The sequence below is a fragment of the Cyrtonyx montezumae genome, unplaced genomic scaffold (genome assembly GCF_038088225.1).
Source record: "Cyrtonyx montezumae isolate F1298 unplaced genomic scaffold, pur_monq_1.0 scaffold_25, whole genome shotgun sequence".
Lineage (NCBI taxonomy): Eukaryota > Metazoa > Chordata > Aves > Galliformes > Odontophoridae > Cyrtonyx > Cyrtonyx montezumae.
In genome coordinates, this window is record NW_027071992.1 from 117,638 (window position 1) to 145,490 (window position 27,853).

Consider the following 27,853-nt stretch of genomic DNA (forward strand, 5'->3'; position numbering starts at 1 on the left):
TAATGTAACATCCATGGGGAACAGTCACGTACCTGGAAAACAACATGCAACGGCCAAGACTGGAAGTCACTGGGGGCTCTTTGAGGGATCATCTCACTTGCAAAATGTTCCTGTTTTGCACAGTAGCACCAAATAAATCGTAATTTGTGTTACGCCGAGACTGGTAATAAGTCACTGGTTATGTGCCAGATGTCACTGTCGCTATGCTGCAAATTTAAGTATTCCCTTAATATCAGACGTCCTCGCAGGACAGGATGAGAGATGCTGTGGTTCTTCCTGGAGAAGGGAAGGCTGCAGGGAGACCCGAGAGCGGAATGTCAGCATCTAAAGGGATGCTGAGAGAGCAGGGGACGGGCTCCGGAGCTGCGCAGCGTCCCTGTCTGACCCGCTGCGGCACGAAGCCGCTTACTGAGTAACCCTAGCTGTCTCAGCGGCTTTTTAACAGCGAAATTAGGGCATTCTATAAAACGTCTACGGCGTAACTGTGTTTCGACAGCACGCGGGGCGGGGGGAGGGGAGCCGCTCGGCTCCGGGGCGGCGCCGCACCTCCAGGCCGCCGGGTGGCGCTCGCTGCCTCCGCCAGGCCGCGCCGCTCTAGCCGCCGCCATTTTTGCCGCCGCCAAGATGGAGGCGCCTCCCGTTACCATGATGCCCGTTACGGGCGGCACCATCAACATGATGGAGTACCTGCTGCAAGGTAAGGCGGGCGGCGAGCGGCCCCACCAGGGGAGCGGGGGAGGGGGCGGCTGAGCTGTGTGTGTCCGGCACAGGGAGCGTGTTGGACCAGAGCCTGGAGAGCCTGCTGCACCGGCTGCGCGGGCTGTGCGACAACATGGAGCCGGAGACCTTCCTGGACCACGAGATGGTGTTCCTGCTCAAGGGGCAGCAGGCCAGCCCCTTCGTGCTGCGGGCGCGGCGCTCCATGGACAAGGCCGCCATGCCCTGGCACCTGCGCTACCTGGGGCAGCCGGAAATAGGAGACAAAAGCCGGCACGCGCTGGTGCGCAACTGCGTGGACATCGCCACTTCGGACAACCTGACGGACTTCCTGGTGGAGATGGGGTTCCGCATGGACCACGAGTTCGTGGCCAAGGGACACGTGTTCCGAAAGGGGATCATGAAGATCGTGGTGTACAAGATCTTCCGCATCTTGATGCCGGGCAACACGGAGAGCATTGAGCCGCTCTCCCTGTCCTACCTTGTGGAGCTCAACGTCGTGGCCCCGGCAGGCCAGGACGTGGTTTCTGATGACATGAGGAACTTTGCGGAGCAGCTGAAGCCCTTGGTGCATCTGGAAAAAATTGACCCTAAAAGGTTAATGTGACGGAAAGCCGTGCTGAGGTTGGTGCTCTGGCAGGAACTGACCTTCGTTCAAATCCTTGTGTGTGTCTCTTTAGGTATAGTAAACGTGTACTTTTATCTGAGTCTGGATGTCGGCATTTGAAAGTGCTGGCGTGATGAAATAGAATCATAGAATTAGGCAGACTTGGAAGCTGGGAGCGCCTTGAAAAAGTCTGTAGTTAACTGGCTTGACTAGCATAGCCAGCAGGGACTGCGGGGACTGCTTGGACTCCTGTGCACGCAGGTGTTCTGCTCAGGTGCTCCACTGGTTCCTCTCCCTTGCTGGAGCATTCAGCAGCATTGAAGGTGCAACAAGTAATAACTGCAGTACTGACTTTGTGGTGTTGGGGCTTCGATTTATTGCTTTTGTTTTGTTCGACACTTAGCCAGCATTTGGTGTGGCAGAGTAACAAGGCCATATTCCCACACTGTGGTCTGCAGTGCTGGCTGGTGTATAAATCGGATGGAGAAAAGTGGCCAGAAATGGGAACCTTGAAAATGAAAGATAAAATCCTTTTTAAACTATCTAAATGTGAGTTTGGAAATAAAGTTGTAACTCATGAATTTTTGTATATGCCAGAATGCGTTTGTTGTAAAATGATTATTATACTAGATGGAAAAATGAGTTTATGGAAATTAATTTGAGGGCTTCAGTGATACTGAGTCTGGGAAGACCAAAAATATGAAGAGATGTTGCTCTGCTTGTGATATTGGAAATAAAAACGTATCAAGCAAAAATGATGAATAAGAAGATGTGCATTTGCTAATGTCTGGTTCCACAGACGGGATAAATGATGACTGTGCTGAGTGTTGGTGGGAAGGAACTAAGAGAAAGTTAAGCCATGAGGTCAAAGGGGCTCATGGTCTGTTCTGAATCGGGGCTGTCACAACAGCCAGCACAGCCATTCAGGCTCCTCGGAGACAAACTGGAGCCTGCTGGTTCGCCTGTGTGAGTGAGTGCAGGTTCCCTTTTTCTACCTCCAGATGGATTAATCACAAGCAGTCTATTGGATCATAAACACCCAGAAGAGCGTTCATAGTCCTTACCTTAAGTTGTAACTGTGTTTGGAAAGATATACAGGTTTTGCAGAACAAGTTGTTATTCCCTGAGGAGAATACACACACACACACACACACAAACACATTCTTTTTGGAGAAAGCTAATGGGGAAAATGAGGATAATAGCAATGGAACAGCTAGAACGGTTTATGCCTGAAATAGAACCTAAATGGGATCTGAATACTGTTGCTAATGATTAAATAGTGTGACACAGAGCATCAGCATGATGCTGAGGACCCACCAGCACATTAAGAGCTGCTACGTGAGACACCTAGAAAGTGGAGTGATTTAGACCCAGAAGGGGAAGAGAATAAAACTGTTTAGTAAGTTATTCCTTGGATAGTTGGCCACTGATGTCTGAAAGGAGTTGCAGAAAGTTGACAGTGTTTCAGGGTTGTGTCACAGTTGGTTGAAGTTGTTGCCTATAATGTATGTAACTACAGAAGTTGTAGAAAAGGAAAATAAACAAAAAGGATACACAGAAGAATATAGTAAAGTACAAAAGAGGAAGAGTAACACAGGAGAATCTAGGAGAATGAAGTTACTGAATTATTTTATTTTAGTAGACCTTGGAGCTACTTTTCTGTTACAAGCCATTTTAAAGGACATTTAGGTAAACATTCTATGCCAGTAGTCGTGGCCACGGGAAAGCAAAGAAACCCTTTTTACACCCAGTTAAATGTGATATTAGAAACAACATTTCAACTCGTGAGGTTTTGTATATGTCAGAATGCCCTTATCTCTCATGGGATGAGGTCTGTTGATGAAATTAGGAACTGACGTTAACTTCTGACAAGAACCGGATTTGGATGTGCATTCTGCAAGATAACACCTGGCCTGCACAGGCCTGTTTATTACAGAAACCCTTGAGAGAAGAAAGCAAGGAGAAACAGGTGACTGAAATTCCACCTGAAGCCATAGATGTGTTAGTTCCTCTTATTCCGTTGGTGACACAAAAGCCTGGGAGAGCCACGTGTGCCAAGCTGGTAAAAGTAGAATTGAAGCCCCGAGCTAAACTGGAGAGAGGGAAACAATATCCTCTAGCTATGAAGCTAGAGGCCCATGCTGGGCTGGAGCATGTAACCAAGAATTTTCTAAAGCATGAGCTATTCCGAGAATCCAATCTGAATGTAATACTCTGATTCTACCTGTTAAAGAGCCAAGTTCTCAAGTTTACTGATTAGTACAGGATTTGAGAGCTGTTAGTCAAATATTACCAACATGCATTCTGCAGTATCTAACCACTACACTTTGCTGACAGCTACAGCTGATTCTGATGTTTACAGTTTTGGATTTGAAAGATGATTTCTTTTGCAGTCCCTTGGAAGAGCAGGGCCAGAAGGTGTTCGCTTTTAAACAGGACAGGGCAGAAGAGTGGGCTGTGCTGAATGTTGCTTCCCAAGGACTTAAGAACAGCCTTACTCTGGTAGTGTTCTGGCTAAATTGGAGCAACAGTAAGGTAGGAACTTGTCACTTACTTTACTGATGTGATGCTGAAAACGTCAAGTATTTTGAATCCTGCATTGCTGTAAATGAGGAAGAAGAGCTATTTCATGATTGCTTGCAAGCAATTGAACAAGTATATTCCATCCAACCAGACCTAAGGGATACCCCCCTGGAAAATCCTGACTGGGGCCTTTTCATGGATGGAAGCAGCTTTGGAGATTGGAAAGCTCTGGGTGTGCAATTATAACTGTGAAGAAGAAACAGAATTAAGACCCTTGCCAGCCAGAATGTAGGCTCAGAAAGTCAATCACTCTGACTGGAGCATTAAAACTGCCAAAGGAAAAGTGAGTTAATGTTTGTACCGACTTGAGATATGCCTTTGGAGTAATACACATCCATGCAGTGATTTGGAAAGAAAGAATTTCTATAATCTCAAGGCAATCCTATCAAGTACGGTACAGAAATTAGGAGATTATTTGATACAGTTAGTTAGAAATCCAATTCAGTGCAAGGCCTGCCAGACTGAACATACTGATGTTGTCAAAGGAAACAGCTGCCATGAAAATAGAATTGTCAGTAACTGTAGGAGCTCTTCTTGCTGAAAAGTCTTAAATATTAAGACTCTTATGGGAGGCAGGATAAGTTAGCTCTGGGAGTGAAATATTCACTGAGGTGTGGGTAGAAGCACTAGTTGAAACAGAATGAAGGTATGCAGTGGGAATTAATACATCTTTGATTGCCAAAAACATTGTGCAGATCTGCAGGATTTGTCTTTAAAACGATACTAAAATTCATAGGAGCCCTAGGAGAGGTGAAAAGGGGCTCTGCACCTGGGGAATTGTGAGTATTTTTCTGAATTACCTAAGCATAACGTGTATAAATAATCATTGGTATTGGCACTCCTATTACCTTTTCGTGGCAGCCTGACACATTCCTGTGCTGAACCAAGAAAGCAAAAGAAATAGTCAACATTTTACTACAGGAAACCGTTTCAAAATTTGGTATTCCAGGAGGATTCTTGTCAGGAAGAGAACTCTTGTCAGACAGAGAACCTTGTTTTGTAGCAGAAACAACCCAAGAAATACCTGGGTTCCTGCAAACGGGACTTAGGTATTCCATCAAAAACACAGTGATGAAGTGGAGAGGTTGAATCAAACATTAAGAGACAGATTGGAAAGTTTATGTCAAGGAACACATTTGAAATGTGTCTAAGTTCTCCCTTTGGCATTATTGAGAATATGGGGAAAGAGTTCTTTAGAAAATCTGGAGTGGAAAACCATATGCTATAAACATGACTGGAGAAGGCCATCAGATGCATGCATGTGGTATCCAAATACTTACTGAATATCTCTTATTTTTGTCAAGAGTTCTGTCTTCCCTTGATAGGTAAGTGCAATCAAGAACTCCAGAGGCCCGAATGTGCCTGCAGAGTCAAGAGGATGGCAGGCTTTTTCTGATGGTGCTTAGAGACAGAACCAGGGGCAGCATGCACGGACTGGAACATGGGAAGTTCTGTCTGAATGTGAGAAATTACTGCTTCAGTTTGGGGGTGCCAGAGCACTGGAATAGGCCGTAGTGGGAACAGATAGGACACTGAATACTTTGTGTGAAGTTGTTTCTCATGTAAGGAAAGCTAGAATTAGAAAAGAATTTGCCAGCATTAAAACCGTGAGAGGATTTAAAAAAAATAAATAAATCTACAAATGCTGTTGCTTCTATTTTACTGCAGTTGAGTTGGGCTGTCCCAGTTAATGAGCAGCTGACACAGTTTCAGTATTGGGTTCCTCACATCTGACAAGCAGCACTGAGAATTAAACAAGATTATCAGCCCTGGCACCTCACAAAGCTTTGCACCCCTCCTGCGTGACATCCTTGTCTCCAAATCACAGGGATGTGGACTTGACAAATGGACTGCTCAGAGCCGTCTCAATGATTGCACCCTAAGATTGCTCAGTGTCCAAATGAAGACAGGTGACAAGTGGTGTTCTGTAGGGGTGGGTATTGGCACAGGCATTCTTGCTGGGGGCACGAACAATGGGACTGAGTGCACCCTCAGCACACATTCAGGTGACATTGTGCTGAGCGGTGTGGTGACACTGGAGAGAAGGGATGCCACACAGTGGGACCTTGGCTGGCACAAGGAGTGGGCCCACAGGGACAACATCAGTTCAGCAAGGTCAAGTGTGAAGTCCTACACCTGGGTCAGGGCGATCCCAGGCACAGGTACAGGCTGGGTAATGAATGAATAGAGCAGAGGTCAGGCAGTGAATGTGTAGAGCACAGCCCTGCAGAGGAGGATTTAGGAATGTTGGTGAGCAAAAAGCTGAAAGTGAGCCAGCAATGCGTGCTTGCAGCCCAGAAGGCCAAAGCATCCTGAGATGTATTTAGGGCCAGAAAGATGACAAAAAGCCTAGAGCTACTCCGATGTAAAGAAAGGCTGAGTAACCTGGGTCTGTTCAGCCTGGGGAAGACTGTTTATAAATACCCAAAGGAAGGTGGGAGGCAAATGGATGAGGCCAGGCTCTTCTCAGTCACATGCAGTGACAGGACAAAGAGTAATGACCTGAAACTTGTACACAGGAAGTTGCATACTAACACGTGGAAGTACTTCTTTATGGTAAGGGTGACGGAGCGCTGGCACAGGCTGCCCAGAGAGGTTGTGGAGTTTCCTTCTATGGAGATATTCAATACCCACCTGGATGCCAACCTTGGCAACCCATTGTAGGGTTCCTCCTTTAGCAGGAGGTTGGACCTGATGCTCTCAAGGTCCCTTCCCATTCCTTTGATAGCTGTGAATTCTGTATCAAAAGAGGGGTGGCCAGCAGGGAGAGGGAGGCAACTGTCCCCTTCTGCTGTTCTGTGTCCAGGTGTGGGGCCCCAGCACAAGAAAGATGGAACTGGTGGACTCAGTCGAGAGAAAGTGACACGGACACTCTGAGGGCTGGGGTACCTCTCTAATGAAGAAAGGCTGAAGGAGCTGCACTTGTTCCATCTGGAGAGATCTTACAGCAGCCTTCCAGTATTTAAAAGGGAAGAATGGATGGGGAGGGACTCTGTGACAAACAGTGTAGTGACAGGAGAATCACAGAATGGCTTGGGTTGGAAGGGACCCCAAGGATCATCAAGTCCCAAATTCCCCACCACAGGCAGAGCCACCAACCTAAGCAGCCTGAGCTGGTGGGTGGCAGCCCTGCCCATGGCAGAGGGTTGGAATGGGTGGGCTTTAAGATTCCTCCCAACCCAAACCTTTCTGTCATTCTATGACAGAAGAGCTACTAACTGAACTACAGTGATGCTGCTTGTTGAGTACCTCTCTCGATAGTAGAACAGTTACTCTATTTTAGTGATAATTGAGCACAGAGTTTTCAAATAAAAACAATTGGAAAAATCAGAAAAGCACTTCTCAAGTTCTTTACAGAAACTTACAGCCATTTCACCTTTTCCTAAAACACACCAATTGCTGTCAGAGTCATTGGCATGTTGTATCAACACACAACTGCATGTATCAGCTCAATTACTACTGCCTTGAAAAGCTTAGGGAAGAAACTACTCAGGTTAACAGCTGGAATTTTCGAAATAGGAACTTGGTCAAGATAACATGCAACTGGATTAATGCTCGGGGACTGCATGGGTCTACTTTTGTGGAGCATATAGACACGCCTACAGTTCTTTTGTTCACACACTCACGTGGCTGATGCTCATCACCCAGCATAACTTCCCCGGCACTGAGGAGTGGCTCTGGCCGTACCAGGAAGCTGAACTTGCTGGGCTGCTTCATGACTCAGTTGCAACCCATCCCTCCTGGTGAAATTCTTCACAACTGTCCTTATATCCTATTAGCATAACACCAGTTAGGAGTCACTTGCCAAAGGATCATCTTGGGAATGTCCATCCCATCACACAAAAGTTTAGAAGGAAATTAAATAGATGACAAGTCTTGAGCTGCACATGCTTTTCAAAGAATACCTATTTGTAAGTAAACATAAAGACATACAGCGACCAGCAGGTGTGTAGGCACTTATCATTGCATCAGAAAGAACTCAGACAAAGCTTGGAAGGTGAATTAGCATGTGGAGGGACAGGTCAAACACTGAAGACTTGCTGCATGTGGCTGTTCTATCCAGCTGCAATGCCTTTGGTGGCTCAGAACAGCAACAGAATTAGGGAGTCAAAGCCTGGGGCTCGACTACAGCTTTAAAAACGAGCAGGATGGCAGCAGAATCTATACTTCAATCTGCAGCATATAGTTGCTTCCAAGTGCTTCCAAGTCTTCTCAGATCCTTTACTTCTTATCTCTGAAGATTAATCAAGGTACTTCTATAAACTATGCACACTTAAAAAACACTTTTTTTTTTTTTTTTAAAGGAACAAGGCTTGTTAATGTTATGGTGATAGAAAGCCCCACACAGAAATTCAGGCAGACCAGTTCAAACAGAAGTAGACTGAACCAAAAGGTCTTAATTAAAGAGAAATTTTCATGCTTTAGACAACAGTTAAGTCCAACTATTGCTTGACCCAGATATTTCCTTGTTCTCCTCAGAAGTTCATTTTCAGATAACTAGCTTCAACTTAACACTGCAGAAATTCACCTATCCTTATTCTAACATAGGAGAAAAAAAAACCCACCTTACTGTATCAGTGGTTACAACCTTAAGAAAAATGAAGGGAAATGCTTTTGAGCATTATGTGCCTGACAGCGTTCCTCTTTATCTACTGAAACACTTTTCTCCTCATATGAAGCTTTTCATTGCTCAAGAGTAAAGATAACTGAAGAGTAAAGATAACAGCAATGCTATGAGTCATGCACACTGGTAAATTGCATGGCATAACTAATTATCAATATCTAGAGTCAGATTATATTGTAGTTATTCAGATGGCTACAGCCTCCCCTTACTAGAAAGCACGTGTTTATTAATCACAAGCAGAACTTATGGGACTTAAAAGGCATTTTTTTTAAGGTGTAATAGGAGGGGGCACAGGGAGAGATATATATATTTTTTTGTCCAGATTAAATAGCTGCATTTGAAGGCAGGGCTTGGAGAAAGACTCACAGCATCTGCTGCATTACATTACAAAAAGCCTGATGCAACCAAGTTTAAGGTAAATTTTCTTTTTTTTGTGTGTGTAAGTTATGCCATTTTTATCACTTCAAGCTGTTCCTCTCATCTTGCTTACCTGCACAGTTCCTACAACTTCACCTATTATTGCTGAAGAAGCAGAAATCCCTGCACAACCAATAAAGGAGGGACTGCTACTGGTCCATTAGGAATTCTTCCTATTTTAGAAACAAAATACAAGTTTATTGTATTTCTGTCATTTCTCAGTCCTGCATCTCCGTTCTCCACACACGTGCTTTCGTGATACTGTTATTTCTGTATGCACAAACACAAACTTAAGTACAGCTTTGGAAGTACTCTATATTAAAACTGCAGTGTAGAGGAATATCTTCTAACATGCTTCTGATATCCTAGTACAGAGTGAGATTTACCACATATAAACAGCTCATGTGGCATTCCAGCTTTCAGTTCAGTAACCTCAGCAGTACAAGCAAGCTGCTTCTTCTCCAATGTTTTACGTATGTGGCAGTATGCTATACAACTTCATACACAATCCAACTGGTTACGGTTCACACATCTTGAAGTGAGTTTCCTTAAAGCACTGAAAATTAGAAATAACTACAAACCAAGGGTTTTCTTCATAATTTTTAATACTTTTCACTTTAAATACTGGTTTTAAATTTGTGATTGTAACATAGAAGAGCCAACTTTTAATTTTTAAAACTTATCATTAGGATCATAAAGCTATAATATAACAGTTACACTCTACACACTCAGGGTACTCAAAAATATGATTCATGTTTTGAGTCTGTAGATGAACAGTGGCAATTCAAATACAGCGTTATATCTGTACAACGTGACAAAAATACAGGTGGACAATCTGATTAGTTTAAAGAGAATCTGCACAACTTCAGATAAGCCAGCTCAGCCCAATTAACTAAAAGAATGAACTAAATTTCCCCCCAGCCCCTGAAATGCACTGTATTTCTCACACCGCAGTTTTGCAAGGTAAGTTGAGTTTCCCAGACGGGCTAACAGTGACTACTGCTCGCCCTCATTCCCACCACAAGTTCTATCCAGTTATTTCCTTCAGATCTAGTTTGGCAACACTGAAATTCTCCAAACGATGGTATCCGGAGAACAATATTCAATGGAGAAGACCACCACCACATCCTCAGCCCTTCAAAAGGGCCCGAGTCACAGAAACATCCATTCTAGAGCAAGGGGCTTCTTCTGCAAAGGAAATCACAGCTGTATAACGCCTACACATTCATTAGGCTGTAGAGAACACAGAGTGCTCACGTTTGTGGCAGTGTCTGGAAAAGGGGTTCAGCTCAGGAGAAATTTTATAAAACCATAACAGGAAGATCCCCTCTGGAAGAATGGTCCTGATGTCTACTTGCACTCAGATGATCTGAGAGGCCTGAAGAAAACTGCTTTCATTTACTCATTTTTAGGAGGTCTTTTATTACCTATGTCTCAATCTTGCAACTCCCTCCACAGTTTCTAAGAAGCCTCTTACAACACTGACTGGGCAGGGCTAGCTGCAGTGAAGTACCAGTGCCTTTTATATCTAAAAGTAAAGTGTATTCTTTACAAAGAGTATCTGTAGTGTAATTTTATTTACAGAATAAATCGCAAAAGTACATCACATTTAGTGCAAATGCAACTAATGATAAAAGATTTATATACTGCTTTGTAAACTTTCCATACCTTTGTAAAATAAAGCTATCCAATTAAATTAAGAAACAGTTACTCACCTCTGTTCAACAACTATTACCAGAAATGGCAAATAAGGAAACTAAACTCTTTTAGACATTTTTTTTCTCTTTTGAAGTTCCCATCAGTGGCTATGGTGAATGAACCATTGTTTTGTTGATTGTAAAAAGATGAAGTATACTTGAGGTATAAGAATTATTTTTTAACATCACTATATAAAATGCTCACTGGTGATATAGTAAACATGTATAAATTTTTGTCTTGTTTGCCTTACTAGCATTACCATATAGGCACTTTTCTACGTATTCAAATTAACAGAATAATTCTGTAATAAGGCATATTCCATGCACACCTTTATAGAAAGGCAAATAAAAAAGGTACAGTTATGGAGCATGAAACCTGCGTGCATGTGTAATCATGTCTTATGTATGGTTTTATCTCGATAATGAACAGGTAAAAGAACATGTTTTTTTTCAAACATTGTGAATATCCCCTTAATCATTCACCAAATCTTTATTAAGTTAACTCTCTTATATTTACTCTCAGGCATCTACTATACTCTATCAAATACAACTTTCACCTTCCTTTTGAGAAAAATAGATATCTGAAGCTTTTTTTTTTTCTTTCTTTTTTTCTTGAGATATACAGGTCAACGAAACACCAAGCAGCCTCTGCATATTTTCCAACTACAGGACGTGGATTAAATAACTCAAAGTGAGTACCAGTCTGTGGGAGTTCTCTCCCAATGAGCATCCCCAGAATCTAAGGCAGGCAAGCATCTGACACATAAATTCTCACAGCAACTAAAGGGAACTTTCCAAGAAGACCAATGCATTGTCACAGATCCGACAGGTTTCTGATCAGGTGGCAGGTATCAATGCAACTAGTTTTCTACATGAACCTCATAGCATGGCTTTATTAAGATGAGGAAATCACATGCAGGATTTGAAAGTAACGTACTCATCCTCATTCTAGATCGGGAATGTTGTCCTATGTAGTCCAAATTACTTCAATAAATATTATAGTGTACCTTCTCACAGCTTCAGAAAAGCCCTCTAGATATCATGCAGGAAAGCAGACCACATACAGCACGGACAGATGACTTTTAGCCTTCGCACAGCCTCTTGCCTTTTCATACAGAATCCGTCCAGAAATTTCTGGATCGTGTTTAATAACAAAAATTCTGTAGCACATTACGTAACTAAAAAATACAATAGAAATATAAAGATATCTGGAAAAAAATAAAGCTTTTCACACTCTTACTCCTTCAGAAACCAAGATCTTCATAAGAGTAAGACAATAGAAAAGGCAAAGTCATAAGGATATTGACAGCCCTCAGTTATTAACTGACATTTTATGTAACAAGATGACTCATTACAGAAACCAGCAGCAATGAACTATGATTATACAAAGCAAAACAAGACCTGCCAGTAAGTCACTAGGCTTTACTGAACTCCACCCTTCATCCTCCCCCAAAATACCACAGATTTTTGTGCATATAAAGCACATACAGTATGCTATATGTGCATTTGTCTTTTGTGCTTTTTAGACATGCACAAAAACTATGCAATTAACTGAGGAAGACTGACTGACAGTGAAATTCTGCAAGTTGTTTAAAATTAAAGCAGTAACCCACGTTGGTGATTCAAAGTTGTACGTTCTTCCTCTTCTAAAGTAAGCAAATAAAAATAGAGCCATATACATGTTATCAATACATGTATTTATAATTACACACCAATTCAGCAAGAGAAGCTAGCAGGAGAGAGAGCTAGTGTTAAATATTCAACCTCATGGTGTTGCAACATTTCTTCACTTCAGTAGACAAAGCCTAGAATTTGGGCCACAAGAAGACTGTAGATCCTTCGTTCCAGCATGGAGTGCTCTAGGTATGGTCACTTCTCCAACGTGGAATGCTCACCCAGTCTTGTTCTGATCACTGCAGACAAGCAACAACAAAATAGAGCAACGTATAAACACTAATAAGAAAAATAGTTAAACCACATAAATAGTATTATTGCTGCTACAATCGCATTTGAACTACTGATTCATGACATGCTTTTGACACATAAGGTTCACCTACACTCTCACTGACAACGCATGGCTAAGTATGTAAAATCCAATTCACAGGACTGCCTGTTAGCAGAATGATCAGCTGACAAAGACTTCAAATCTGACATAACAAGTAGAACATAAAAACAGATACAGCCTGTGTCATGCACAGAACTCACTTTCAGATCTTGCCCTAAACTAGAGCTCTCAAATAGCACTGTGTCGTTCAAATTTGATGGTTTACAGCCCACACTAAGAAAAAGTAAGCAAAGCCTTACTTTTTTACAAAGGCTTAGGTCTGACCGACTGTGTGACTGAGAAATTCTTTCCTCATGCAACACCATTTACATGCTTAATTAGCTTAGATTAGCCCAATGACATGTACAAAAAATATTGGCATTATCGTCAGAACGTATCTGTTAACCCATTTTCTTTCTTAGGCTTATTAGATAGACTGAAAATTAAAGTCACAGCTTATAAATATTCTAGTGATTGACACTGGTCTGCCAGAAAACTTCCTTCATTAAGAACATCTTACCTATTCTGTCAATAAAAAATAATACTTTGACCTCTACAACATTCAAATTTTAGTAGTACTTCAACATTGTTTAAAGATTGCAAAACCTCATATGGCTTTAGAGAAAGTTCAGTATGTATTCTTTTTAGAACAAACGCAGAACATCTGTGACAGCTGAGGTAAAATAATACAGACATGCACAAAAAAGTTTTCAAGATGAGCTTGTAAAAATCTACGATAACTAAGGGTGACATGTTATCAAGCATTATTTTTCATGTGGATAATACATGCATTTAAAAAAACATACTGTATACACATTAGAACTACAATGATGACAGATTTCTATATTGCATGGTTCTGTTGGGCCTTAAATATTTATAACTGTGAATTAAGATATTAAAAATGAGCCTGTACCTGCTAATACTAGAATAAAATAGGCTTTCCAGCTGTTTTCTCCTGCACATACGATGTAAAACGCTTCAGGAATTTTGGATATTCTCGTTTCGCCACTGCCCGTAACACGGATGCTGGTGCCCATCCTCCTGGGTTGACTAGAAGCAGACAAGAAGAAAGGCATTAAAATGCAGAAGATCCTCTAAAAGCTGCAAACAAGTCTTTAAGTTCGCATTCCTGCACCCATTTCCAAAGAAACAACCATGAAAAATCAGAACTTTTTTTAGGCCATTACAGCTTGTACTGCAGTGTTTCCTGCTCATAATATTCACATTCAACCCAGGTCTGTGATGCCATTATTTAGAAAACAGTAAATGTAAGGCCTTGTGGATCTCTAAGTACTGCCCAAGTGGAAGGTGATGCTCTTCCAAGAAAAAATAGCAAGCATCAAATTACTTCTTGTTTAAAAGGAAACAGAAATCAATCTTAGCTTTCCAGTTACTGCTGAATCTGTCTGCAGAATTGCTACATAGTCTATGTCTTATAAACTCTTGACAGACTTCTAAATATGCTTAAATTTTGCTGAACAAGTTGCTACTTTATATATAACTATAGTTCAGCATTTGTCATGGAAAGTCTATGTTTCAAATAATTGGGAAACTTTTGAATAGGAAAAAAAACATCTTCACCCAGTGGTTAGCACTGTATCATTATTTATACAGGATTTACTGCAAGGTATATCACTCCTACATTGAAAATATTTACAGAATTCATTCTGCAGTCCTCTTTTGTAAATCATGTAATAGATGGTTAAAAATAATAAGCACATGAAGTACTCTCAAAGTGCTTTGTAGCTGCAGGAGATGATCTAATAGGTATGTGATTCCAGTACTGTAATACACTGCTAAATACTGAGTACAGTTACAATACAGTTTGACTTTTGATATATCTACGGTCTATACTAAACAGTTAAAAAACATTAAAAAAATATGTAACAGTTATATAGCTTACAAACATCCTCAAAAAATGTATTTCTATCTTTTTAAATGCTGAGTTTTTCCACCTAACAAGATGAATCAGGGGAAAAACATGACAGCAGAACATGAATAAAAAGCCAAACCATCAGACATTCTCCCACCTCACCTCCTCCACCCGAATTTCTGTACTTAAGCTAAACACTACTCCTCCCAGAATGTTACACCACAAATAACTCCCCTCCAATGACTCCTGTAGCACATTAATTCAAACTTTTTGAACAAAAAGATCACCAACACTGCCCGTGTTTACCAGGAAGCTGTGCTGTCTGTCTTTCCTGCTAGCACCTAGCTCATTAGAACGAGCATTTATCATGTCACACTGAAAAAATACATAGAAAAAAATGTAGACTTACCATTAGCTACATATGTAATCTTGCATAGAATATTGTCTCTGCTTATTTCTTTGTTCCCCTCTGGTGGGCTTACTAATGTCTGACATATCATAGCAATATTTATTTTGGCACGGACACAGCGATTGTTCAGCTACCAGAGAAAAATGAAGAAACACTTGTAAGCCTCAAAGTAAGCCTATTCCTTCCTACTTGATTACTAACATTTTAATTTACTATAAAGTTTAAGACAATCCAGAGTTTGCTTTTTAAAGAATTTGCATTCTAGAACTACACTGATGTACCATGAATGCAAACAAAAGGGAAGGTATGCAGTAAGTAAGGACTGAACCGAATGCCTAAACCTCACATTTGTTTGCTCAATGCGTACTAGAAGTACATTATTTCAATTATTTTAACAAATAATAAAGCACTGAGGGGATAATGCTTTTACAGTCATCAGCAACTATTCCCTTACAAGCAGGCAGAGGCATAGGCACAAGAAGAGAAAGACTCCAAAAATAACAGTTATTGCTGGTATCTGCAGAATGATGTACGCTGGAAGTTTAATAGATCCCATACCTAAAACTACACAAGCTATCCCCAAATCTGACAAAACAGAAGATTCATCAATTCAGTTCAACACAAAATTACAAATCTTTAAAATTTTTTCAAATACATAGAAATTTTGTTTTCATTCTCCTGCAACACTTTAGATATGCCAACTGCTGAGATAAGGCAAAAATAGCTTTTTGCTTGAAACACATAGGTCATTGTATCACACAGTTTAAAAAAAAATATTTTGCAAACCTTCCTCAACCCCCAGCTTATTTTACGTTTTACTGCAACACCATCAACATACAATAGAAAAACTGTGTAGAAAAGTGCAATAGGAATGTTCTGAAAGCAGAACTAGATAGAGTGAAAATAGCACTTACAGGAGCACTGTCATGTTCCACAGAGAAATTGCACACTATCCATGTTTCAGGATCGTTTTCACTGAATGCTGGTATCTTTCTGATGGCAGATAGATATAGCACATCCCTTTGGGAAGCCGGCCACACTCTCTGCAGAGAAATGTCCCATCATAAGCTTATCAAAGCATAACAAATCAAAACAATCAGGGCAAACGAGTTCAGGAATGTTATATAAGTTATATAGTGAAAAAAAAGTTTAATCCAGTACCGTATAATATCTTTATTAATGACACAAGCAGTGGGATCAACTGCACTCCTTTCAAGTTCAAAGACAACACTAAGCTGAGTGATGCAGACAGAAGGGATCTGGATCAAGCTTGAGAAATAGGCCCATATGAACCTCATTGGATTCAGCAAGGTTAAGTGCAAGGCGCTACACCTGAGTCAAGGCAATCCCAAACATGAATACAGGCTGTGTGATGAGTGGATAAAAAGCAGCCTGGAGGAGAAGGACTTGGGAGTGACAGTGAATGAAAAACTCAATAAGATGGCAATATGCGCCTGCAGTTCGAAAAACCAAATCTACACCAGACTACAACAAAAGAGAGATGGCCAGCAGTATGAAAGAGGTACTTGTCCCCTTCTGCTTTGCCCTTGTGAAGCCCCACCCACACTACTATGTTCAGCTCTGGGGCCCGCAGCATAAGGATGACAGGTCCCTGCTCATTGCAGGGAGTGTGGAACTAGATGGTCTTTAATGTCCCTTCAAATATAAATGATTCCATGCTTTCATATTAGTAATTTTGCACAGTTTTCATAACTGAAAAAAGAAAACGTAACTATTGTACAGATGTGTATCAGGTTATGCAGCTGCACTTAATTAAAAAAAGCACTGAGGCAAAAACTTAAGGCCTTTGAAAACCTAAGTATAAATACATGCATCTGAAGACTGAAGATGTGTCTAGGCCTCCATAACCATGGAGGTAGAGAAAAAGAAACAAATATTTTAACTAGTATTTTTAAGACCTACTACTTCATCAAGACAGATTTGGTAAACTGGAAAGTTTCCAACAAAGAATTTCAGAGTAAAAGTGTCTAATGAAAATACAAAAGAATCTATACAGAAGCTATTTGCCTGACGTTCAACAACAACAAAAACTGTTGCTTTTACCATAACACTGTAAAGTTTATACAGCAGTCATACTCAAAATTGAAGCCGTCTTCTTGTGGCATTTTAAAGGCAACACCATCACTGGTAAAATTGTCTAAGTATTTGTTCAAGCATCTGAGTACACCAGTACTTGTCATCAGGCAAGACTGAAGATAAATATATACACAGTGACAAATTTTCTTTTTGGACCTTTTTAAGTTTTAACTGTTGAATTACAATTCAATGAAACATCTAGTGAATTTGTACCGGAACTGTTTGGGGATGGCAAGAATTGTAATCAAGTCACAAAACCAAATATTATACCAAATATTGTATCACCAACTATACCATGTCATAATGCAAGTGCATATGTCAAATATTTGTAGTCAACAATAGCCTGCATTATTGTAAAAAGACGGATGATGAAATGGAATGAGTTTCTTTCTTATAGGCAGTGTTGCCTTACTGCCTCAGTTTGCTTTAGGTAACCATTGCCTTGTTGGAAGAGATATTATTATAGATAATATTAAACAGCTCTCGTTTGCTGTTACATAGTGTAGCAGATATTCACAAACAGCTATGCCACGTAGCCAAGCTCAGATAGTTGACAAAGTTGCAGTTTCATAATGAACTTGTTCTGAACTAGTTTGCTTTCTGAGCAAAATTTTTGGTTGTTAAGTCAATGAAGCATTTCAAAACAAGTTATGAGTACTGTTTCAGTAGGATGTATATACAGGTGAAGTGTTACTCTTACCTTATGTGTCTGGTAAATGATGATTGCATTATCAGCTAAATTTTCCACAACATGAAAATTTTCAATTGTTGCTACAAAAGCAGGAATAAAATATATCAGTAAACAAGCACAGACACTACGCCAATATTTTGAACTACATGCTTGCTGATATGCTGACTCAGGCTTGCATTTGAGTCTAAGGCCTGATGGGATTAATTCCCTGGTACTGAAAGAGCTGGCTGGCTGGTATCATTGCAAGACTTCTCTCAAATTTTTCAGTGGCCTTAGGAATCTAGAAAGGTACAAATTGATTGGAAGTTGGCAAAAGGCATAGATTAAAAAAAAAAGATAATACTGAAGACTGCTGTAATCAGGGGCCTGTCAGTCTCACTCTGAAGATTATTTCATTTACTTCATTTCATTATTTCTTTTAGAATATTATTTTGGGAGTTGCTGAAAAACATGTGAAAGGTAACAGTTATGGGTCACAGCCAACAAGGGTTCATGAGGGAAAATCCTTTTAAAATGAACTTAATCTCCTTTCATGACAAGGTTAGCCATCCAGCTGACAAAGAAGAGCCAGAAGATGTGGTCTCTTTAGCAAAAGCTTTAGGTAATGCTTTTCACCATACTCTCCTGGTGAAATGTCCAGCATATGGCTAGACAAGTACATAAAATACTGGGTGAACAGCTGGCTGATGGGTCGGGCTCAAAGAGTAGATGGGTTAACATCAGACTGGCGGTCAATCGCTAGTGGGGTTTTTCAGGGGGCCACTTTAGGGCCAGTTCTCTTAAACACTTTTATAAAGAACTTAAATGCATAATAAGTAAGCTTGCAGATGACACTAAACAAAGAGGAGCTGTCACCTTCCTTAAGTACAGAAAGATAATGAGGCCGAGGGCTGGGCAAGCACCATCTTCATGAAGTATAACAAGAGCATCTAGGATGGGGCAATAAGTACAGACTAGTGGACAAGAGACCCCATGAGGGGTGGTCGGGCACTGGAACAGGCTTCCCCAGGCAGTAGTCACAATACAAAGCCAGCTAGTGCTCAAGTGTTTGGACAACACTCTCAGATATAGGGTTTAATTTTGAGTGGTCCTGTGTGGAGCCAGGAGCTGTACTCAATGATCCCCGTGGGTCCCTTCAAACTTGTGAAATTCTATGATTACTAACAAACATGCAAGATGTAAAAACATTCCTTACTTTCCCAGTCGTTACGAACATCAACATTCCAGAAGTAGTGGCAAACTTCATGCCCTGTTACCCCTTTAACAGCATGTGTTGCCTTCAAAGGATCTAAAACTATTCCATTTTCTTCCACCTCTCTTCTGTATACCTATGATCAAATTCAAAGAACGAGGTATAGAACAGAAATTGTCAAAATTGAAATATGAAACAATTTAGACATCAACATCAGCTTTTAAAAAGCTGGAATACTAATGCATGAATAACTTGCTAAGACAGTTTTTCTGTCACTACTACTGCACACATTCTTAGATGGCACTTTACATTAAAGTAACATTACTTTGAGTCTCTACCACAAAAAGGACTAAACTACATTATCACTATGTATAAGGACCCACACAAGCACAATAAAGTAGCTGACAGTAGCTTACTATCACGCAACATCCTCATTTTGAATTTACATGCCATTCTAGCACCAAGGTACTTGCAGGAGAGAATGAAGGAATCCACAGAGACTCCAGAAGTTACAGAGGACATTGCATTTCTAGTTAACTCTAGTTCCAGCTTAAAGAATGTTATCCTCAGAGGTTTTAACAGCATGACTTGCTGAGTGATAGTATTCAAAGAGAACAAGGATGTCTGACACCAGCTAAGTACAAACCAGATGCTTACCTTCATTTCTCCTTCTTCAACCACTAGCTGCCAATTGGCATCTCCTCCTACATCTTGTAAGGAATAAGTCATATGGTTTTGTACCATCTCTTCCACCTTTAAAGGAAAAAAAAGATCACTTGAAAATTTTTTTTGTCTTCTTGAACAGGACTGGAAGCCACATGTCAGCACGTTAATCCTGTGCAGTGAACTGGGACAACAGAGTTCTCTATCCAAGGTTAAGATACAGTACTTAAGATACAGACACTGCTATGCTTCAGAACCAAAAGACAAAATAATGATTTAAAATATAACTTAATTACTTATAAATACTTCCCATTCCTCCTTTGTATGCTTGAAATGTCAGCACTTCCTACTTCTACCTGAAAACTGTTTCACTTCAGCATTCACAAAATTACTTCACTTCAGGTATCTCAAAACAGAATTATAACGCCTAGTGATTCTTGAAGGCCAATATCCAATAAAGAATGCTTCAAAAGCTCAACACAGGTGTAGGGGTTGGGATGGTGAGGGCAGGGCAGAAGCACTGTGGTTTGACACCAGCAAACCCAACACAGGAACACAGATCAACTGTGATTCTCAGTCATCAGCAAAACAAGCCTGTTCCACTTCACTGGAGCCTTTGCACAACTGCTTATTCGGAAACACACAAACACATTCAAAAAATATTAGATGATGCAGAGACTTATCTATTATAAATCATTCATTTAAAATTGACAGTTGTATGCTTTTCTTAAAGTTCAAATATTTGATATATTTTAATCCAGCTATGGGAACACCTCATTTATAAAAAGCTCTGCATGACACTGAGAAATGTCTTTTTATTTGCATTACTATTTTCAATATGCTGCTTCATTCTATAATGCTATTTCTGTTCCCATCCTGTTACCAAATCCCACTCTTCCAAATAAAAAGAGAAGCACCAATAAGGTATACACTACTGAGAAATGCTTACAAATATTGTAAACAATCTACTAAGCTTCACCTAAAACAGTAGAGGACCACTAAAGTCTGTCACAACAAGTAATGCCACCTGACTGACACTGCTTACCTCAATTACTGTTTTGTTTTTTTTTTTTTAAGGAAAAGTACTACATATAAGCATTACGTAAACTGACCAACAGGGTAGCTTAAAACAGAAACATAAGCAGCAGTAGTTTTTGCACTGCTTACAGGAATATTTTATAAGTACACTGGGCATCGTAACATATGAAATGTAATTGCAGCCATTAGTGAGAAAGCAGATAAGCAGAATGAAAGAATACTTGCTCCCTTCCTTACATGTTCTTGAACAGAAATACATTATTTTTAATTAAATGCAGTAATTTTATTTGTACAATGTACTTTTTAGAAAATGTGGTTAAGAACAGAGGAACACAGTTCATCAGTCCTATTCTTTGGTTTCCTTAAGTTAAAATGAATTAAAACACCTGTTTTTCCCTATCAAGCAATTACTTCTACTTCTTTTAGGAATGCAGTGCCTTCTGTTTTGAACATATTTTACATATGTACATTTTACGTGTCCAAACTATATTCAATCTACATGAAAGCTCTCTGTCAAACCGTAGTACTGTTTTAGGTACTGTTTGACATGGGAGAAGTCACACTACTATCTCTGTAATATCAGCTACAGAAACGGTCTGTAAAGATACATTAGTCCCTGCCATGCAAACTTGGCCTGAAAATTAAGTGGGTACTTCTTCACCTAAAAGGCCTTTAACAGCTCAGTCTATTTTAAAACTATATAACCTTTTAAAAAAGTTAACCCAACATTAAACTATGACTACAGAGCAAGCACCTAAAGTAATTCTGTGCATTACTACTGTACATCACTTAACTGTATTTACATATTCACAAAGTCAGAGTTACTTTCTGAATAATTAGTGAGTATACTGAAAGCTTTCATTAAAAAAACCAAACATATATATAATCTTATTAACAATATATTTTATAACCTTTCAGTAATCAATCTAGCTGTAGAGGTGTTGTCACCGTTCTGATGCCTACTACAACATAGAGGTCAAAAATGGTAATATAGAACTTTAATAATCACTTGTCACTAGAAGTGACAAGTGTTAAAAAAGTAAATCTTTAATTAAGAACACCAATTTGAAGCAAAGACCATATCCATCCCACACGAAACAGGCGTTATTCTACCGTCACAAAAATCAGAAATGCAGAATGTTCAACTTATATGCATTTTTATTAAAGCTACTGAAATCAATCCAACAGTTTCACAGGGTTTGGGCCTCTGCAGGAGTGATATGCATGCAAGCAGAATGTAAAAAGACAACCATTTAGTCTACTAATAGAGAACTCCTTTGTTTGTCTCAATGTACTAGTTTAAAGCAAGCAGTGATTTATGTAACAAAAAATGCAGGTTCTAGAGAAGATGAAGAAATACAGCAAAGATATGTAACCCCCACTCTACACATAAATACAGTACCTGGGCGCTGAATCTGTGAACATCATCAGAGGCACTGACTAGATCAATGGAAGACATGGAGGAAGAGCGACTATAGGGCTACCAGAGACAGACAAAGAAAAAACCAAGTAATCAGAACAAAGGCACAACAGAGCATTCAGTACCAACTTGCAAGCACAAGATAATGAAGAAAAGGAAAACAAAAGCACCATAAGCAGCAAGCACAGCAGCAAATGCTGATTTCATGCACCTATTATGTATTATGCTCCCAGTGTAGCCGTGAGAGGAGCAGTGTTTCCAGTAACACAAAAAAAAAAAAACCAAAACAAAACACTGATCCTGATCCAAGTTGACTTAAAAAAAAATAAATTCAATCAATTTTGGTGAAGAAATCTTAATAACCAAGGTTAGCAATTTGTCTTTTTTCCTTTTCTATCTCTGATAATCTTGAGAAAAGCAGGAGTATGCTAAATAAACACAACTGTGTTTTTTGAGCCAATAGAAACAGTCCTGCTTCAATTGAATGAGTAAAGAAAAGTTACTAGAAACACTTACAAAAAGAAAATCAGTCTTGCCTACCCATACAAACAGAAACATCACAAATCAGCCATTATTCTGTGGAAATTGTGGGAAATAGTTTACCTTTTGAACAAATCGATGAGTCCCCACAGCAGAATATGCATCTCCAGAAGGTAAGGATGTTGGCCAGTGCAATCTGACCTTTTCACTTTGAGACTGCAACAAAAAAGGCTTAATTATTGGTAGTAAGTTGCCACTAAATGGACTGTTAAAGAGAGCAACTCATCCTCAGTCTATACAGTAGCTACTGGATTAAAACAAGATCTAATGCAATCCCTGACATGCCTTAAACTGGCATCCTGATGGTCTTTCACATGAATGAAATATTCATTTACTTCATCTTTTTGTGTTTCTAGATTAAGGAAAATTAATTGGTACCATTAAGGACGTTGCATCAGTGTAGTAACAATAATCACTCAAAACTTTTAGCCTTGCTAAGAGACTCCAACACAGGAAGACTCTGTTGGGTACTGCATGTCCACCAGAAAGTCTTACAGTTCTTAACCAACTCATTATTTTCACTGATTTCATAAAGCTTAATAGTTGTAACACAAAGGATAAACCACCCCAGTTATTCCCTTTCATTTTATACACTACTTTATGTTCTCATAATCTATATACAAAGGTTGTTCTAAAAGTAATGCTCCTATTTTATGATGTTGGCCCACAATATCAGAGGTAGGTGTTGGTGGTATGGCAGTAGAGGCTGATCTCTCCTGTCAATATTGTTAGAATTTTGTTGCTGTTCCAAAGATAGCAGCAGATGGGCAGTCTGACAAGCAAAGGTGTGTCAATAAATTCCTCTATGAAGTAAAAATTTCACCCACTGACACATTCATCAATGCTTGCTGAATGTTTATGGAGACCAAACAGCACTGTGACACAGTAGGTGGTGCAGTGGCAACAGCGACATTTAAGACAAGCCACATTCTGGACCGCCATGCACAGCTGCCATTATCACAAATGGAAGATCAGCTTGATCAGCTCATCCGTTTATTGTCAGATTATGTTCAAGTAACTGTGATAAGAGCTGAAAACCAGCCTGTATGTGTTTGTAATGCATGGTGGCAATGTTGGCACATTCCAAAATTTGTACCAGGCAGGTCTCATTAATGCACACATAGGAACAGAAATAACACTATTCAACTTTGTCAGGACCCATTGAAACAATATGAGACTCAAAGGGGCAGTTTCCTGAATTGCATCACATCTTGTGACAAGATATGGCATCACCACTACGAGATGGAGTCAAAACAGCAGTCTGGGCAGTGGTAAGACGTTAATTTCACATGGAAGAAAAAGTCAAAGATGTAGCTCTCAGTGAGTAAAGCGATGCACCCTGTCTTTTGGAATTGAAGAAGGGCTCTTCTGGATCTCCTGGAACCCAGATAAACCATCTAAACTGACTCCTACATTGTAATGCAGACTAAGCTGAACATTCAGACTTCCAGAATCAGGCCAGAGGGAAAAAAAACAAAACAAAACAATATTCCTCTTGTAACACAGTAACGCAACAGCTTGAACACATTATTTATCTTGGATAGACTGTCCTACCACAACCACTGTAGTTTGGCTTTTTGCTTTCTGACTTTCATCTGTTTGGGCTGCTGAAAAATGGTCTGCATAGTCAACACATTCCTAGAATGGTGCCATCATAGCAGTTGTGAAGTAGTGGGTCACCTTCATTGGCACAGTATTTTAACAAGAGTAGCATGCAGGCTCTTGTTCATCACCGGTAAAAACACATAGTTAATGGTGGTGACCATGCTGAAAAACAGCATTTTGTAGCAAAGGATTTGCTCTATCAAGTAGTGTTATTGTCCTCTATTTGTTATGGTTTCCTAGGAAACAAGTAGGAAGCATTACTTTCAAAGCAACCCTTACGCTTCTTATCCCTAATTTGATCCTTGCCATTGTTACTAGCAAAAGAAACTTCAGGGCAGTAATGAGATTTTGACAAATACACATAGTGTTTGGTAGTCCTGTTTGCACATGTATCTGTTACAAATAAGTTTTATACAGTATTCTGAGATATGTAAGAATTGGAAATGAGACGTAATTAGGTTAACATTTGTACTGTCCTCCACATAACCTGTGAAATCACCTTTGCAATATTAGTGGTAAACAACAGTATTTAACTGTACAAATGCTAAGAACTGAATTCTACATTTAAGTGTCAGAAGATGCACCCCAGGAACCAACACAGATTTCTGAAGTTTTCCATGAAGTGCCCATAATTAACACACTTTTCAAGCATCAGTACCTGTTCCTCCATTTTATCCTGTCTATCAAGAGCAGCTTCAACAGCATCAAAGAATTCTTCTTCATTAATCAGACTATTAGGACCCTCCTAGAGCATAAGAAATGAGAATGAGCTTAAAACTCTGGAGACATGAGAGTTCTACTTAAGTTAAAATTTTAGAAGTATATGTATGTATTATGTATATAACTGACAAAATGAAATTCTTCCATAGACTTCAATATTTTTACCAGTATTTTCAGACTACAATTCATCTGAAAACATTGCCTGTTAAAGAAAGTTACTCCCTCTAAGTAGAATGTAGTTATATAGTTATATAGTAGTAGTTATATAAACAAGGTAAACAAAAAAATGAACAGGAAACAGAGGAAGTGACAACATACTTTGACATGAGATTTAGACTTTAATTAACATTCATTTCCTCATAAAAATATCTACAGTGTGCCAGAAAAGTAAACATTAACATAATTACACAGTTATACTACTTCTGAGTATTTCAGTGCCTCAGGGTACATTTCAGATGTGTATTTCAGAAAAAAATACTGGGAATTATCTACTTGAGAATTCTTGGAAAAAAACAGCTTAACATGGAAAAAGTAGCACAGCACAAAGAAGCAGGTAGAACTGAGTATTAAAAACTCAAGTTTAACACAATTTAAGAAAACTAGGTAACTAGTAGTTGTTAATCTACTGTAGAGCAGACAAATCTGCCAAATCTCAGAAAACTAAAATGGATACCTGAGTGAAGCAGTAGTGTTCAAACATCTGTGAAGTATCTCATCATATTGCTACTACTTTTCAGGGTATGATTTTAAGCAGAAATAAGCATTTGGTTAATGCCTGTGAAGGGGTCAAGTTGTTAAAAAGCGCCCAAAATGTATTACAGGTGAACTGTATTATTTCTTCAGAAGGTGGTTTAGACCCTGTAAAATTTGAGTAAATACCTAAGGAGGAAGCTGCTAAAATACACAATTTAGCAGCTGAAGCACAATCTACAATCACTGCATTTATGCTAACGTTTGAAGTAACAGAGAAGTTAAAAATTGATTTTAGTTAAATTCAGATTCTAGGACTGCTTCTGACTTTTAGGGTTTCCATATTTGTATTACATATCTATACAGCTGACCTACTAGAAAGGAAAAGTACAGATACTCCATGTGAACAGTATAAAATGTGCAAAAAAATAACCAAAAAGTCACCAGAAATGTCAGTGAACAAATTACTGTAGACACAAGAAGGACAAGATGAAGATTAAATTTCATCCTTGAAAAAAAAAAGATGGAAATTTGTCAAAATTTTTTTCAGTTTCCAAGTCAGAAAAACTGAAGTGGCATGACTGCTTTCACAAAAGTCAAACACCTTGGTTTACACAAAATTGTTTAAGAAACAAGCTAATCTTTAAAACTCCTGGAATTAAAAAAAAAAATTAAAGCAGAACTGTACCTCATAGTCTGGCCCTCCAAAGTGGGACTTTTTCTTCAGTTCTGTTACAGCATTCTTGTATGCTTCTTCTATTCTTCTCCTTTTTTCTACTTCCTGCAAAATGACATGAGTTGATGCTGAAGGAATTAACTGGATAACAGCACGTATGCTAATGAAGAGAAACATTGATCAGTATAGCTCTTTTTCCAAGATTACCAGAGCCATCGATTTTCTCATTTTATTTGCACGCACACTGTGTATTACTACAAAACGTGGGAAGTTAACTACCCTGAGGAACAACTTCCCATTCTTTTTTTTAATCTTTCTTCTTTTTTGAATAAGTCACGTGCAAGAAACTACTAGATCAGCAACCAAAAAAATCAGTATCTAGTTTAAACATAAATGGTTCATTGAGGGTCAGACCTGCTAAGTGACTGTTCATTTGAACTGTTCAACACAGATGCTCAGACAGCGATGACGATGGGTGAAGGGTAAAACTGGTAAAAAGCTAACTTGTTGAATGTAGTGAGATACTAATGAGTCACTGCATGTAAGCTTCTATCTATAATTAGCTGGCATTGGATCCAAGTGAATCATTTCATGAATTCCATGCAGAGACTAACAACTTGACATCATTCTCCTGCAACAGGTGTATGACTATATTAAAGCCACTAATTATGTTTATGCTACATATTTTGAATAAAGAAATAGTAATGCTGGAATGAGATTAAGCCTAGCATTTCCCCAACAGATTTTCTCCTTCAGTGTATATGAGAAAGTAGGCTGAACTTCTTTATCTCAAAATATTTACTTCCTTCTCAGAAGACATTCATCTGATGATAACGGAATGCTTTTTAATCAGATACATAGTTGTAGAGGACGCTTTTAGAAACCATGTTGAGCCACTAAAGCAATGTGGTGAAAAGAAATAAATTCTTGTGCAGAGTGTAGATATGAAAACACTTCTACTAGGGATGATGCAGGGGACCCTCTAGAGGAGGTCAGGGCTCATGTCAGACATTGCCAGTTCCAGTCAGCTCCATAACAGACTCACTGCAGGACACAGTTAAACCCATCAGCCATATTTGTGACACTTTTGGAAAAAAAACAAAACAACCAAAACAAAAGCAGCCCAAGAATGTCACTGGGAGAGGAGGGAGTTTAGTGGGTAGGGATGGTATGAACCTATCACAAGGCAAGAAACAAGAGAGCAATTATCAAGGCCAGAGGAGGAGGTGGTGCTTGGTGGCAAAACACATATCCACACTGCAGCTCATGGAGGACACCCACACACCAGGGCAGACAGATGTTACCTTAAGAAACTGTGGCCTATGGAAAGCCCATGCTGATGCAGATCATTCCTGGCAGGAACAGTGGCCCATAGAGGACTCTATGCAAGACCAAATTTCCCACTATTTACACACTACTCAGGGCCAGCATGCATACTAAACCGAAGAGCCTTAAAATCTCCAAGTTTTGAGAAGACTTTGCTATTTAGCTTCTAGAAGACCAACTTAAAATAAGATCAGAATCCCCTTTCAAATGTATTTACTCACAAT

The 27,853-nt window shown here is 39.5% G+C and overlaps 2 protein-coding genes across 3 annotated transcripts in view; one reads left to right on the top strand and one right to left on the bottom strand.

Annotated features, from left to right (window-relative positions):
* The first annotated feature begins 615 nt into the window (after window positions 1–615).
* MED18 (mediator complex subunit 18) lies at window positions 616–1,437 on the top strand. Its single transcript, XM_065739700.1, has 2 exons — window positions 616–697; window positions 771–1,437. The coding sequence occupies exons 1-2, from the start codon at window positions 625–627 to the stop codon at window positions 1,322–1,324; spliced, it is 627 nt and encodes a 208-aa protein (XP_065595772.1). The 5' UTR covers window positions 616–624; the 3' UTR covers window positions 1,325–1,437.
* An 8,903-nt stretch (window positions 1,438–10,340) lies between these two features.
* Window positions 10,341–27,853, bottom strand: part of CERT1 (ceramide transporter 1) — a 76,836-nt gene continuing 59,323 nt past the window's right edge. Inside the window, exons 8-18 of one of the 2 annotated variants that reach the window (XM_065739800.1) lie at window positions 26,316–26,408; window positions 24,876–24,962; window positions 22,676–22,768; window positions 22,055–22,132; window positions 19,609–19,704; window positions 18,955–19,087; window positions 17,769–17,839; window positions 15,886–16,014; window positions 14,972–15,101; window positions 13,603–13,739; window positions 10,341–12,558 (exon numbers count right to left, since the gene is read on the bottom strand). In XM_065739800.1, the coding sequence (XP_065595872.1) occupies window positions 13,612–13,739; window positions 14,972–15,101; window positions 15,886–16,014; window positions 17,769–17,839; window positions 18,955–19,087; window positions 19,609–19,704; window positions 22,055–22,132; window positions 22,676–22,768; window positions 24,876–24,962; window positions 26,316–26,408 (1,038 nt within the window). In that variant the 3' untranslated portion in view covers window positions 10,341–12,558; window positions 13,603–13,611. The remainder of the gene's footprint in view (window positions 12,559–13,602; window positions 13,740–14,971; window positions 15,102–15,885; window positions 16,015–17,768; window positions 17,840–18,954; window positions 19,088–19,608; window positions 19,705–22,054; window positions 22,133–22,675; window positions 22,769–24,875; window positions 24,963–26,315; window positions 26,409–27,853) is intronic. The other variant, XM_065739801.1, reaches the window with a different exon arrangement.

Excerpts from the sequence above, each read along its gene's own strand:
- MED18 (XM_065739700.1), top strand. The coding sequence starts at position 625 with ATGGAGGCGCCTCCCGTTACCATGATGCCCGTTACGGGCGGCACCATC. Across the intron at positions 698-770 it reads GATGGAGTACCTGCTGCAAG|GGAGCGTGTTGGACCAGAGC; the intron begins GTAAGGCGGGCG and ends TGTCCGGCACAG.